Below are 14,839 nucleotides of genomic sequence, written 5' to 3' on the forward strand. Positions count from 1 at the left end.
CCAGAGATGGCACTCCAGAACCCCACACCTGCTTGCAGCATTCAGCAAGGCCAGCAGCTAGGGAAACAGAGAAGAGTAGGTAGGAGGCCAGGCTGGAAATCAGGACTCGGGGTTCTCGCCTTGGCCTTGGAACCGTGAAGCCAGGAGTCCTCACGCCAGAGGCTTGCCCGTGCCCAGCCTGGGCAGAGATACCGGCCTGGCCCGGGCCTCCTGTCCCTCCCCCGCGGGCGCCTCAGGGCCTGGCGCGCCTGCCCTGTGTAACCTGATCTGCGGTGGGGTTTGGATCTCGGGCAAGTCACGGTTGTGAAGGTGCTCCGGCGGAGGACTGCGCTCCGCGGTGCGCTCCCAGCCTGCGGCCCCAGCTCCGCTATCCAGCGCACGGGTGCATGGCGCAGAGGCTGGGAGAGCGGGTACGGGGGCCCACTGAGGCCACCGGGCTCTACCGGGCGGTGCTGCTCCGGTCCGGTAAGTGGCGGCAAGTCTCCCCGGCCCCCCGCCTCCGGGAGAGCGCGAGGAGGGCACCGCGGGCGCTGCGCTCAGCCTCTGGCTAGCAGGCAGGGCGCCTTGGTCCTTCACTGCTGTGCTTTCCTTCTTGCCTCCCGTCTTTCATTCTTTTTAATTACTTCTGTTTTCCTTTCATTCCTTTCCTCCCTACATTCGTTCTTTTGGGGATCTACTCTCAGATATATTGCTTTATCCTTTTATACGATCCTGTGGTGCGCGCACACACAAATATACACAGACACTCACCGTTAGATAACTACAAAATTCCTGCACTCGCACAAGCGCGGGAAGGCTTTGGTAGGCATGGGCGAACGGATATGGGCAAGACTGGCAGCCTAAAGCAGCACGTGCCAGCTAGTGAAGGGCTTCCACTGTTCTGTGAGGGCAAAGTGTGTTGGGGGGGAGCGCGGGGGGCACGGCGAGGACATGTTCCAGGAAGGCGAGGAACCAGTTTTCTAGCTGTACACATTTAAAGGAGAAAACGACTTGGAAAGAAACACATGATGGTTGTTTTTGAGGATTCGAGTGTGGGTGTTTTTTTCTGTCTTTTTGTCATTTGCAGTAAACACATACTGCTTTTCTACTTAGGACGATAGTTTTTTGTTTTTTTACTTTAGGAAAATAAAGTAAATGTAATATAGGGTCAGTGTGAAAATAATTTGGAAAATACAAGGATGTGGAAAGAAAAAGAACTCCCGCAGTAAGAGTCTAGGGTGTTTCATTCCTAACTTAGTGCTTGGAGACAGGGGTTCAGAGGAGGTGAATATCGGTCCCCTGTCGGCTCCCTGCCAGCCAGGCGAGAACAAAATGTGAAGGGACTTAGGCTCCCGAGGCAGCTACCCTCTGCCTTGGGCAAGGAGCCCACCCCCACCCGGTAGTCCTGGGCGCCCAGCCCTGCAGCGGAAAGCGCGGCGAGCAGAACGGCGGACGGTGGGTGCGTGTCCGCAGCAGCGGGGCTTGCCCCGTGCCCTCACGGAGTCTGCTCGGGACTGAGCGTTTCCTACTTAGATGGGCCCCGCCCCGGGGAGATGTCCCCGCGGAGTTACTGCTTGGGAACTTTGAAACAACGGTTCTCTGAGTCCAGAAGCACGGTCTGGCCAAGGTCTGCGGCGCCTTCCGGAAGGGGGGTGGGGGGCGCAGGGGTGGGTACCTTAAATCTGGCTGAACCAGAGCAGGAAGAAAGCGATCTCTGAAATTGAAGAAGCTGATTGCAAACCTCAGCTCCCGGGATTTCTGTACAAGACACCTATTCCGAAGGGCCTCTATCCAGTTCCTGCCTGCTCACTAAGGTGAGGAGAGGGTAGCTCTAATCTGAAGATCTTGTATTCTCTAACCTGGAACCACAGCTATGAGCCTCACTCAAACAGGAACATTTTTCTCCTGGACATACATCCAGGGTGGCAGACATGGGCAGACATGCCAGAGTCGTCCTGGGGCCACAAATGCCCAGTAACTCAGAGCTGTAAGGGAGGGAGCAGAGGCGGGTCCACGGGCCTCACAGAGGGAGCGCGTGCACCGCGTTAGGCACTGTGCTACTGACTGTCTTCACAGCCCTACGAAGTCACAGCTGTTATCCCCATTTAGTAGATGAGGAGACTGAGGCTCCAGAGCTTAAGCAGCATGCCCGTGGTCCTGCTAGGGGAACTTTTCTATCCCACTAATGTGTAGAAAACACACTCAAACTTTGGTGCATCTACGCCAAGTCTGCACATCTCAGAACAGTCGTCATGCTGAATGACTGCTGTGTGTGTGTTTGCTCAGTCGTGTCTGAGCAAGCCCCTGGACTGTAGCCCGCCAGGCCCCTCTGTCCATGGGATTTCCCAGGCAAGAGTCCTGCAGCCGGTTGCCATTTCCTCTTCCAAGGGATCTTCCTGACCCAAAGGACTGAACCCCCGTCTCTTGTGTCTCTTACACTGGCAGTCAGGTTGTTTACCACTAGCATCATCTGCTGCTAAGTCACTTCAGTCGTGTCCAACTGTGCGACCCCATAGACGGCAGCCAACCAGGCTCCCCCATCCCTGGGATTCTCCAGGCGAGAACACTGGGGTGGGTTGCCAGTTCCTTCTCCAATGCATGAAAGTGAAAAGTGAAAGTGAACTCACTCAGTCGTGTGCGACCCTCAGCGACCCCATGGACCGCAGCCTTCCAGGCTCCTCCATCCATGGGATTTTCCAGGCAAGAGTAGTGGAGTGGGGTGCCTTTGCCTTCTCTGACTAGCATCATCTGGGAAGCCCTAAATGATTGCTGGTCACTAGCTATTGCCACTCTCTGCCAAATGCTGTAGATTGCCGTCATCAACTTCATTGATTCATTCAGCTAGTATGTACTGACCACTGTTATACATTAGGCCCTGTGAAAGGCCCAGGCATGTGCTGATACACAGAGAAGTCCCTCCTTTCAGGGAGGTAAGTGGTATTAAGCTCTATTTTAAACAGGGGGGAACTGAGGCTCAGAAGGTAACATGACTTGTCTAGGGTCACACAGCCAGTCAAGGGTGGGAGCTGAGATTCTAACCCAGGGCCATGTGCCTCCGGGGCCACTGCTCTAGCCGTATCCCACAAGGAAGACAAAAGGGTTGGGGGTGAGGAGCCAACTGGGCCATTGAGTGAAAGAGGCAAGAGCCCCCTCCTGTTAGAAGCCCCCCCGAGGACCGGTATGATAGGATCAAACCCATTTTCATTTACACCAGCCTCAAGTAATGTAATACTTATAGAAAATGTCTCATGTCAAATTATTTGAAAATAATTTCTCAGTATTAGAGTAAAAGAGGCTCATCATGGATATTCTGGAAAATCAAGAATGAGGACGGGGAAGGCTCACCCACAATCCCACTAGCTGTAAAGTAGCCGCTGGCAAGCTAGGGGCAGTCTCTTGGTCTTCGCTGTGCGAGATTTGTGGGTGATTGTGAGCTTCATGTTGCTGAGTTTTACAGACTCTAGTTTTAATCCCATCTTTCTTCACCTGCATAAATATCTTCTATCTTCCTGTTTCTAAGTGGGCTAGTTGAGATGACAGCTACCACTCTGGAAGCCTGCCGCTGTGGCAGGCGCTGTGTGCAGCGGTTCCTGTGCCATGCCCCCCTTATTCCCCCAAAGAACGTCTGCCCCAGTTTAGAGATGGGGAAGCAGGAAGGTGAAGGTCACCGAGCTGCCCAACAGTGGAGCCAGGATTGGTATCTGGGTCAACACCAGGGCCCATGTTCTTAACCACTGAGCTGGAAAGGGTCACCTCTGGGGAACAACTTATGCTTGGCCATGCCTGGTAAGTGAGGCAGTGCTGGAGTAAGGGTCCACCTGAGGCTCTTCTCCTGCCTGGAGCTCAGCCCAGGTTCCTTCGAGGCAGGGCAGCGTCTCCGCGGCATGGACGGAGGGACACATTCCCAGATGCCCGTGGATGTCAGCGTCTGCGCTTCTCTGCACCCAGATGATGGTCATCGTTTTCACTGCTGCCTGCCAAGCAAGGCTGCCAGATAAAATAGTTAAAATGGTTACGTTTGAATCTCAGATACACAATGAATAATATTTCAGTGCAAATATGTCCCAAATATTGTATGGGTTTGCTAATCTGAAATTCAAATTTAACTGGACCTGCTGTGTGTTTTTTTTTACACATAGATACATTCTTTTTTTTTTTTAATTATTTTCCATTATGGTTTATCCCAGGAGATTGGATACAGTTCCCTGTGCCATAGAGTAGGACCTCATTGTTCATCCATTCCGTATGTAACGGTTTGCATCTGGTGACCCCCAGCTCCCAGCTGGTCACGTGCCCTCCAGCCCTCCCCCTTGGCAGCTGTAGGTCTGATCTCTGTGTGGGTCTGTGTCTGTTTTGTAGACACATTCGTCCGTGTCACAGTTTTGATTCCACATGCAAGTGATACCGTGCGGTGCTTGTCTTTCTCCCTCTGACTGACTTCACCTCGTGTGCTGATCTCTAGTTGCAGCTGTGCTGCTGCAGACGGCATGCTTGCTTTCTTTTTGTGGCTGAGTAGTATTCCATCGCATATACGTACCGTGTCTTCTTCATCCGTTCATCTGTTGATGGGCATTTCCATGTCTTGGCTGTCGTGAATAGTGCTGCTATGAACACAGGGGTGCATGTATCTTTTTGAATTATAGCTTTGTCTGGATATATGCCCAGGAGTGGGATTGCTGGATCACATGGTAATTCTATTTTTAGTTTTCTGAGGAATCTCCATACTGTTTTCCACAGTGGCTACATCAACTTATATTCCCACTCAGTGTAGGATTCTCTTTTCTCGACATCCTCTCCAGCATTTGTTATTTATAGACTTTTTAATGACAGCCATTATGATCAGTGCGAGGTGATACCTCATGGTAGTTTTGATTTGCGTGTCTCTAATAATTTAGTGATGCTGAGCATTTCATGTGCCTACTGGTCATCCGTATGTCATCTTTGGAGAAATGTCTTAGCTTAGCAGTCCCCAACCTTTTTGGCATGAGGGACCGGTTTTGTGGAAGACAGTTTTTCCATGGGTAGGGGAGGAACTGTTCAGGCAGTAATGTGAGCTATAGGGAGGGGCAGATGAAGCTTCACTTGATCAGCCTGCTGCTCACCCTCCTGAGGTGCAACCCGGTCCCTACAGGTGCCAGCAGCAGTCCGAGGCCTGGGAGTTGAGGGCCTGTCTTTGATTTTCTGCCCATTTTTCAGCTGGGCTGTTTATTGTTGTTGAGTTGTGTGAGCTGTTTGCATATTTTGGAGAGTAAGCCCTTGTCGGTTACATCACTTGCAAATATTTTCTCCCATTCTGTAGGTTGTTTTTTTTTTCTGCCTTTTTTTTTTTAATGGTTTCCTTTGCTTCCAAAAAGCTTTTAATTAGGTTCGTCTTTTTTTTTCCCCCTTAATTTCTATTGCTTTGGGAAACTGACCTAAGACAACATTGGTACTACTTCTGTCAGAGAATGTTTTTGCCTATGCTCTCTCCAAAGAGTTTTATGGTATCATGTCTTAGGTTTAGGTCTTTAAGCCATTTTGAGTTCATTTTTGTGCATGGTCTGAGGGTGTGTTCTAACTTCATTGATTTACACATGTTGGGATGCTGCATTTTTGTTGGCTATCATACATTTGGCAGCCCCATTGCCAGGCATCATGGAAGTTTGCTTGGCTTGATAACCCGTGGTCTGTCCTGGTTCCTCTCGACACAGACACACACTCTCACATCCCCTCTCTGGTATCTGAGTCCACTGTCCATATTTTGTCTGGCTGCAAGTGAGTTAAAATATGCTGGAGGTCCGGGGTCCCTCCGGGTCCTTCTGCAGCTAAGAGACCAGATTCAGCACGCCTAACTGCGGCTGGGTTGAGAGCCAGCTTTCTGAAACAAGCCCCTCAGTTCTTCCCCCTCCCTCCCGCTTTCCTGTTTTCATGCTTCAATCCCTCCACAGGGTACATTCTTCCTGGTTCAAATTTGTTGTAAAGGCGACTCTCATTCCTTTTATAATCTCTCCAGGGATCCCATGACAAGTTTTTCTGCCAGTACAGCTTCTGCTGCCATGTCCTTTCAGCGGAGCAGGTTGGGGGTCAGAGTGGTGGGGGTGGGTCGGGGGGAGGTTGGATCCTAAAGCTGTTCTGTGGGTGGCTTCTCAGACACCTCACTGAGGCCTTGAAAGGGGGCCTTGGCGATTTAGCCTGAATACAGAGCTGAGGAAGTTTGCAGTTGCCATGGAAACTTCTTGTCTGGTGTTTGTGGGCTCAGATAAGCTGTTCCAGACGTCTGTCTGCTTGGGGGTGGGGGTGGGGGTCAAAAAATCAAAGGAAAGGGGGTTTTTGGAGTTTTTAGTGCAAGCAATGGCAACCCACTCCAGTAGTCTTGCCTGGAAAATCCCATGGAAAATCCCAGAGGAGCCTGGTAGGCTGCAGTCCATGGGGTCGCAAAGAGTCAGACATGACTGAGCGACTTCACTTTCACGCCTTGGAGAAGGAAATGGCACCCCACTCCAGTACTCTTGCCTGGAAACTCCCATGGATGGAGGAGCCTGGTGGGCTGCAGTCCATGGGGCTGCTTGGGGTCGCTAAGAGTCGGACACAACTGAGTGACTTCACTTTCACTTTTCACTTTCATGCATCAGAGAAGGAAATGGCAACCCACTCCAGTGTTCTTGCCTGGAGAATCCCAGGGACGGGGCAGCCTGGTGGGCTGCCGTCTACGGGGTCACACAGAGTCAGACATGACTGAAGCGACTTTGCACCAGCAGCAGCAGCCGCAGTGCAAGCTGCAGCCCCAGCCCACTACAGATGTAGGAAAATTCCTCAGCTCCCACTCATGACTGCCTCTCCTGGCCTTAGACTAGTGAAAGTGTTACTCAGTTGTATCCGACTTTATGACCCCATGGACTGTTCCTCATGCTTCCTTGGTGGCTCAGATAGGTCTTCACTACCCACCTTCTTTTTAGCTCATCTATTTCCCAAGAAAACAGATTTCAGAGGGACAGGAAGGGGAGTGTGGGAGAGGTGTGCTCAGCCTCTGAAATCCCCCTAAGGTCCTCCATGGGACTGAGTAAAAACTCCAGTCCCCAGGCCCCTGTAATTTGGAGTCTGGCTGTATGGGAGAATGGGAAAGCCACACAGACCAAGGCAGGAGGTAGCATCTTGGGTTGAATCTGGCCACTGCTTGGAGTACACTCTTAACAGGCTCATTTGACCAAAAGGCCTCTATTTTTCAGTATGTAAAATGTACATGACTGAACCAGATGTGAATTTTAACTATGGTTGGAAAAGGTTGCTCTTTTTCCATAGTTTTCATCTTGGGTTTTTTTTTTTTTCTGATAATAAAGGCAATATATGCTTTTTTTTTTTTTTTTAGGCATAAACATTACAGAAATACTGGGACAAAAGAGAAAGGCCTATAATTTTATGCTGCAGAATAGTGGTTCCCAGACTCTCAAATATAAACAGACTCCCAGGGGAACTTGCTAAAATTCCAGATTCCTAGGCCCCTCCCTCTTAGGTTCTAATACAGAAATCCAGAAACCTGGCCCAGCAGTTTGACTGTAACACTCGTGCCCAGTGAAGGCTAGTAATGACATCTGAGATACGCTGGTCTAGAGCTGACCTCTCTTAACAGTTGGGTGTATATGCCTGCAGATTGGTTCTCTGTGCACACACTAACTTTATCTTGGAGGGGAAAAAGAGGAATCGGACTAGGTATGATGTTGCCCTTTGATTTTTCACCAAATATGCAGTAGACATGTTTCTTTAGGTTAATCAATAAATATGGTATTGATGGCATCTCATTATAAGACGTAGCATAATTTCTTACTGATGAGGTATGGCTTGGGAAATGGTGGCTGTTGACTGCACACAGTTACATGCTCACACGTGTGTGCACACACACAGCAAGATGGTGCTGTCCCAAGTTCAGGGATATCCACATCTGCGAGTCAGCAGTAGGGCTGAGCAGCTGGTACGGGCACAGGATACTAAGAAGCACAGGGTGAGGCCCTGCCCTCCGCTGACAGCCGGTGAGAGAGACTGAGGGGTCTGCACACAGGCTGGACTGGAAGAAGCGCTTTAGTGGAGGAAGTACAGTGGGTCCCAACTGCCTGGGGAAAAGGCACCCAACCTGAGGGCAGGGGCGCGGGGGAGGGTGTTTTCTGCCCGACTGTCCTTGGCTCTCGATTGCTCTGGTGCTGCCATCAGAAGCCTCTGATAAAGGGAACACACAGTGGGGCTGGACGGCCGCAGCCGGCTCCCCGGGGCTGAGATGGGCTGGGGGTGTCTCTGCCCCGGGTGGTGAGCAGACACTCAGCAGGTCCTCCTGCCCAGCATCCGTGTTGCTCGTCACTTGTCAGAGGACACTGTGGGCCCTGGGAAGTGCCGCCGCCAATACTAGTTGTCTGCACAGGGGACATGTGGGGAGGACCAGTGACAGCGAAGAGCGGTGGGACAAGAACCTGGTTAGTGTCTCCCAGCTTCAGATCTCATCAAGTTAGGCCACAGCAGGATGGGAAGCTGGGAGAGGCGCCACTCACGGGGACGTTAAGAAACAATTAGGAAGGAGAAATAAAAGGAATGTGTCTTGTTTTCAGAAGATTGTTTAACACGGGCAAATCTGAGACCCTGTAAGTTGACCTGGCTCCAGAATGGCGGTCTGGCCAAAGCTCCCAGGACACGCAGGCTGCCTGCCCCCACTTGCTTCTGTCTCACTCACGCCCAGCCTCCACGCCAGTGGCCTCCTTGCATTCTACCCTGGAGCCTCTGCGCTAGCTGTCTTCACTTTGGGATGCTCTCCTCCCCACCACTCCAGCCTCCTGAAAATGTCACATCCCCACTCTCCACCCTTCCTGAGGTCCCAAGCCTTCCCCTCTATCTTGCCCAGGCTTGCATTCATCAGAATGTTCACCGCAGCTTGACATTTTCTTGTTTGTCTCATTTTTTGGTCTGAACTACACCTTGAAAGCAAGTTACCTGAGCACAAGGATATGGTCTCCTTTACACTGTACCTCCGGCACTGGGCAGTGGCAGGAACACAGTAGGTACTCAATAAATGTTGGTTACCTGAGTAACACAGGCCAAAGAGGATCAAAGTGCATTTTATTAAGAGTTTATTTATAATATTGTGTTAGCTTTGTTGTACAGCAGAAACTACCGCAATATTGTAAAGCAACTGTACTCCAATTAAAAAACAGATAATATGTTAGTTTCAGGTGTATAGTCGAGATTCACTTTTATATATATATATATATATATATATATGACTGCATATACATACACACATATATAAATCTATTCTTTTGCAGGTAGTTTCCCATTCTTATTACAAGATAGTGAATATCGTTCCTGTATTAGATAGTGAAACTTTGCTGTTTATTCATTCTATATACAGTAGTGTGTATCTGTTAATCCCGTACTCCAAATCTGTCCCTCCCCACCACCTCCTTTGGTAACCATAATTTTCTTCTGTGTCTGAGAGTCAGTAAGTCCATTTGTGTTATTTTTTCAGATTCCATATTTAAGTGATACAATATAATATTTGCCTTTCTCTGACTGACTCCAGTTAGTATGTAATCTCTAGGACCATCCATGTTGCTGCAAATCACAGTATTTTTTGAATTATTGGAGTGTAGTGGATTTACAATGTTGTGTTAGTTTCAGGTGTAGAGCAAAGTGACTCAGTTGCACATAAACCCAGAGCCGCCTTTTTCTTCAGATTCTTTTCCCATTAGGCCATTAGAGCACTGATAGAGTGCCCTGTGCTTTACAGCAGGCTTTACTGGTCATCTGTTTTATGTATACTAGTGTGTGTGTTTCCATCCTCGTCTTTGCATTTATCCCTCCCTCACCCGCTAAATGTGTCTTACACATTTGTGACTCGGCTTCTGTTCTGTAGGTCCGTCTGCACCGCGGTTCTGGCTCCGCCCCATAAAGTGCCGTCACGTCTGCCTCTGTGTCTGGCTCGCTTCGCTCAGTGAGACAGTCCCCAGGCCCACCCCTGTGGCTGCAGATGGCGCTCCTTTATTTTCACGACTGAGTAATAGTCCCTTGTGTTATGCACCACATCTTCTCTCTCCATTCCTCCGGCAGTGGACCTTTCCTCTCTTTTTGTTGCCATGGGAAACAATCTCATCGTCTCAATTTCTCTTTCCGATCTTTCATTGCTAGCCTCTGACGATGGACATTCAGGGTTTCTTCCACGTTGTGGGTATTGTAAATAGTGCAGCAGCAAACACTGAATTGCACGTGTCTTGTTAAAAAATGATCAGAAGTTAGTCTATGGAAGTTATGGAGGACAGAAGTTGGAAATCATTTGTGTCCTAGAAATAAATGAGTTTTCATAAATATCCATGTGATTCTCATCAGATAAAAAGGCACAGTGTATTTATAATTGAATTCACTGCATCGTGGATGTTATTCCTGCCTGAAGAGAACTTCCGGTTTGTTTAGGTATTAGTGAAAACCAAAATATTAAAATTTTTGCTTAAGTGTAACACCCCTACAGTTAAGTGCACAAATCTTACATGGTCAGCTTGAAGTATTTTTTAAAATGGAATTCACCTGCACATCACCTGTCTGATTAACACTATGCAATCAATACCCACTATTCTGACTCCAATCACCACGTGTTCTCTGTGTTGAAATGTATATAAATAGAATCACTGAGTATGTATTCTCTTGTGGCATCTGACTCTCAACATCCTTTTTTCCATGAGGCATCCATTGTTGGGGCAATCTGAGTGCAGGCTGGAAAAGAATTTCCAGACACAGTATTGCAGAGGGGAGTGAATTTATTAGGAACAAAGAGCAGAGACAATGTGGGCATGGCAAGTGCAGCGGGCTGACCTGACAGGCCAGGGAGAGTTGACGGTTCTCCTGAGTTAACAGCCAATTTTGTGAGTTTATAGGCTCAAGACAAAGAAAATTCCTGCTGGAAGGCTAGCACTAGGTGATTGGTTAGGGGGCTAATAGCGTTTACTGGAGTGGGCATATTTGCCAATTTGAGTCAGGAACCTTGTCAGGGATGATCAGGGGCTTTTGGCAATGGTTACAAAGGGACTCAAACAGCTTCGGAGGTGTCCTTGGTTCCGGGCTCCGCTTCTGCGGTCTTGGTACAGGGACTCGCACCTTGGCCTGGGGCAGGGCTCCACATCCATGTTTTTGTAACAATAGTTTACTCTTTCTTTATTGTTTTGTAGGGTTCCATTTGTGAAGATATCACTTTATGCTCCTTCTGTGTGGGTTAAGGTTTTCTTGCCCTTTCGGAGGTCAGAGGTCAGAGGTCTTCGGCCAGCATTCAGTGATGTTCTCTGCCAATCACTCCACTTGTATCTCTGATGTATTTGTGGAGATGGGTGAGCTCCATAGCCTACCTTCCGCCATCTGGGTTCTGCTTTTATTTATTTTGCATTGGGAGACTAAGACGATCTTGCCACAATTGATGTCAGAGAACGTTTTGCCGATGTTCTTTTCTGTGAGTTTTTTTGGTACTTTATTTTGGGTCTGTTTTGTGCTTCAGTCTTTAAGCCATTTTGAGTCTGTCTTTGTGGACGGTTCTCCTTCAAACTCTCCTCCCATCCAGGCAGCCACATAACACTGAGCAGGTCCTAGTCGATTATCCAGTTTAAACACAGCCCTGTGTACACGTCCATCCCAAATTCCCCAACTATCCCTTCCCTCCATCCTCCCTGCCCTTCTCTCCAGCAACCAAACGTTCATTCTCTTAAGTCTGTGAGTCTGTTTCTGTAAGTTCATTCATATCATTTCTTTTTGGATCCTACACCTCAGGGATGTCATACGATAGTTCTTCTCTGGCTGATTTACTTCACTCGGTATGACGATGTCTGAGTCCGTCCATGTTACTGCAAATGGCAAGGAATCAACAGATTTCTGTATGTCCGCCTTGTGTCCTGCTACTTTGATGGGTTCAGCTGATCAGTTCTGACCCTTTTGTGTGGAATCTGTAGGGCTGTCTATATTATGTCACCTGTATGTGATGAATTTACCTCTTCCCTTCTGATTTGGATGCTTTGTATTTCTTTTTCTTGCCTGATTGTGATGGCTAGGACTTCCAATACCATGCTGAATAGAAGTGGTAAGAGCAGGCATCCTTGTCTTGTTCCAGGTTTTAGTGGGAGGGCTTTCAGCTTTTCACTGTTGAGTATTATGCTGGGTTTGTAATTGATGGCTTTTATCATTGAGCTATGTTCCCTCTGTACCCACTTCGCTGAGAATTTTCATCATGAACGCGTGTTGAATTTGATCAAATGCTTTTTCTGCCTCTACTGAAGTGATCCGATGGTTTCTGTCCTTTGTTGATATGGGGTACCACACTGACCAGTTTGCATATGTTGACCCATCCTTGTGAACCTGGAATGGATCCAACTTGATCATAGTGTATGATCCTTTTATGAACTGTTGGATTCAGTTTGCTAATATTTTACTGAAGCAAAATTGCATTTTTAATGCTGGCATTCATGCTGGGTGTATGCCCTGGGTCTAATCACTTCCCAACCCACCCGGACTCTTCACGAGAAAGTAGAGGTGGGAAGAGGGCCAAGTTTAAGTGGAGGTCAGCTTCCTCACTAGGGGATTAAGGAATGACAACACAGGCTAGAAAACACGTCCACGTTCCAAGTGAGCCGATTGTGAAACTAGGAGAATGCCTGTGTTATCTGTAAACACCCACACTGGCCTTTGGCAGCTACACATGCTCTTTATTTTCACACTCATACACTGACTCCTTGAGACGAGACCTTCGGAGCACAGACCCCACCAGGGACGGCGCTGCACGCCATTCACACCAAGTCCAGCTCTCTCCGCAGGAAAAGTCCTCCTTGCTGCACACTGACCGCCTGCTTCCCGGTGTCAGCTCATCTGTGTTTCTTCTCAACCACTGTTGTTTTCCACACTTGACAGACAGTAACCAAGGCTCAGGGGTTGCCGACCGGCTGCCCGAGGGGCTCATGCCGGGCTGAGCAGGGACGAACACCAGGGCTGGTCTGGCCCAGAGCTGGTCAGCGTCCACTCACCCACCTCCCCTGGGCGCCATCCTGTGGCTCCCCACTGAGGTTAAGGGCACTGAGGAAGCACCAAGGATGGAGTTGTTGGCCTGTACGTGGATGACTGGAACTGATGCAGCCTAGTTTCCCCTCCTTTGCACCCACAGCCGCTTTCCCCTGGGGAGGCGCGCCAGGCAGCAGGAAGCCTGCCCCCCACCCCCACCAGGTCAGGGAGGTGCCAGAAGGCATTCTGGCTGACCCTCCATCAGAAATAAGGGAAATGCCTGTGCCTGAGCCACGCCGCTCAGAACAAAGCTTGGCGTGTCCTTGCCCCTCAACGATCTGACCAAATCGATACTTATTTGCGCCTGCCTCCCCGGCAGTGGGGCTCGGACACAGTGTTCCGCATGGAGGAAGTGGCCGAGCACCAAGTGTAATACCCGTTACTATAGTAACAGTTCCTTTCTAATGATACCAGAATAAACAGGAGCGCAGAGCCGCCTCCCTCGCTGGCTCTCTTCATCCCCAGGGCTTGACGAACCGCCCTGTGGAGGCGGCCCCTCCTGGCTCACCCGGGACTCTGGTGGAGCGAGGACCAGCAGCGCTGCGCTCGGAAGTTCTCTTCCCAAGGACGCGGGCTCAGCTGAGGAGTAAGACCGGCTCTCTTCTGTCCCCCGTGCTGCTGAGCTGGGGTGCGGTGCCAAGAAGGGGTGTGGCGGGGTAAGGAGGGCAGCCTCCCAGCGCCAGGGAGGCCGGCAGGGGGGCAGAGCTCTTTGAGCCCAGGTACCGCACTCTGCGAGATGACGCGGGTGCCTCTGGGCACCTGGGTTTGGGAAAGGGCTCGGAGAGGCCGTGGAGGGAGCACTCGGATGCAGCCTCCCCCGCGCCCTGCTCTGGCTGATCTCTTTCTTCCGAATGCTCAGATGCCTCTGAGTTCATGCGTGGTATGACCTCGTAGCAGCTGTAGTTCTCTTGAGAACCCAAGGGTCAGAGGCCAGCCGAGACGGCCCCAGACAGACAGCTCAGCTTAGGCTCCGGAGCCTTCACTTGCTGGCCGTGTGATCTGGGAAAGACCCCTCAGCTTCGGTGTCTTCATTGGCACAAAGGGGTCTCAAGAGCACCACCTCCTCAGTCCGTCGTAAGGATTTCATGAGGTGCGGCCGCTGCGCGCAGCTCGTGGCACAGGGTGAGGGCACAGCCGCGCGTTGCCCGCCTGGGTTTGGCTTCAGCACTTTGCAGTGTGAGGCAAGGCTGGTACTGGGCCAGAAATCGGGGGGCTATGGGGTCGGGTGCATCACTTTTCTGAACTGCTGCTAAACCCAGCGGTTTCCCCGCTGTGGGGCAGCCCCCGTACCTGCATCTCTGGCCAGCTTGGACGCTGAGTGGCTCTTCGCTCCACTGGTGGTAAGTCCTGCCAGGATCCCCCCCGCCGAGAGGCACTGGTCAAGTGGGGTGGCTGGCATCATGCCACTGGTGGGCCGACACTGTGCCTTGATCAACTGCACAGGACTCTCCACCCCCCTCGCTAAGGACCTTCCACGTCCAGCCCTGGACTCTGCTATGGAACTGATTCGAAGCCGTGTGTACCCACCAGACCATCTCACAAACGAGGAGGTCATGGGAGACTCCAGCAGAATGCTGAGGAAGTTTGTCTTGAGCCAGTTTGGTTGGGGGGGGGAGGGGCTGCGTCCTAGTGATCCAGCCGCTCTGGCCGGGGCTTCCAGGCATCAGGGGCGGGGGGCTGGAAGTGTGGAGGAGGCCCCCAGATATGCCACGCTGTGGCTGCAGGTCAGGGAAATACAAATGGGTACTCTACCCACTGGGAGGAAGGAGGTATGAAGGTTCGGAAATGCAATGGCCACGCTCGTCACTTTCACTGAAAG

At 50.4% G+C, this 14,839-nt stretch overlaps 1 protein-coding gene across 9 annotated transcripts in view; it reads left to right on the forward strand.

Moving 5' to 3' along the window:
* The window catches only part of FAM107A (family with sequence similarity 107 member A), a 36,282-nt gene continuing 21,698 nt past the window's right edge, over positions 256 to 14,839 (forward strand). Inside the window, exon 1 of one of the 9 annotated variants that reach the window (XM_013973631.2) lies at positions 256 to 465. In XM_013973631.2, coding sequence (XP_013829085.1) covers positions 387 to 465 — 79 coding nt within the window. In that variant the 5' untranslated portion in view covers positions 256 to 386. Of the gene's footprint in view, positions 466 to 1,667; positions 1,794 to 13,428; positions 13,677 to 13,698; positions 13,740 to 13,773; positions 14,111 to 14,175; positions 14,361 to 14,839 lie in introns of those variants that run through there. The other 8 variants (XM_005695778.3, XM_005695775.3, XM_018038251.1 and 5 more) reach the window with 8 other exon arrangements.

This window comes from Capra hircus, chromosome 22 (assembly GCF_001704415.2).
Source record: "Capra hircus breed San Clemente chromosome 22, ASM170441v1, whole genome shotgun sequence".
Lineage (NCBI taxonomy): Eukaryota > Metazoa > Chordata > Mammalia > Artiodactyla > Bovidae > Capra > Capra hircus.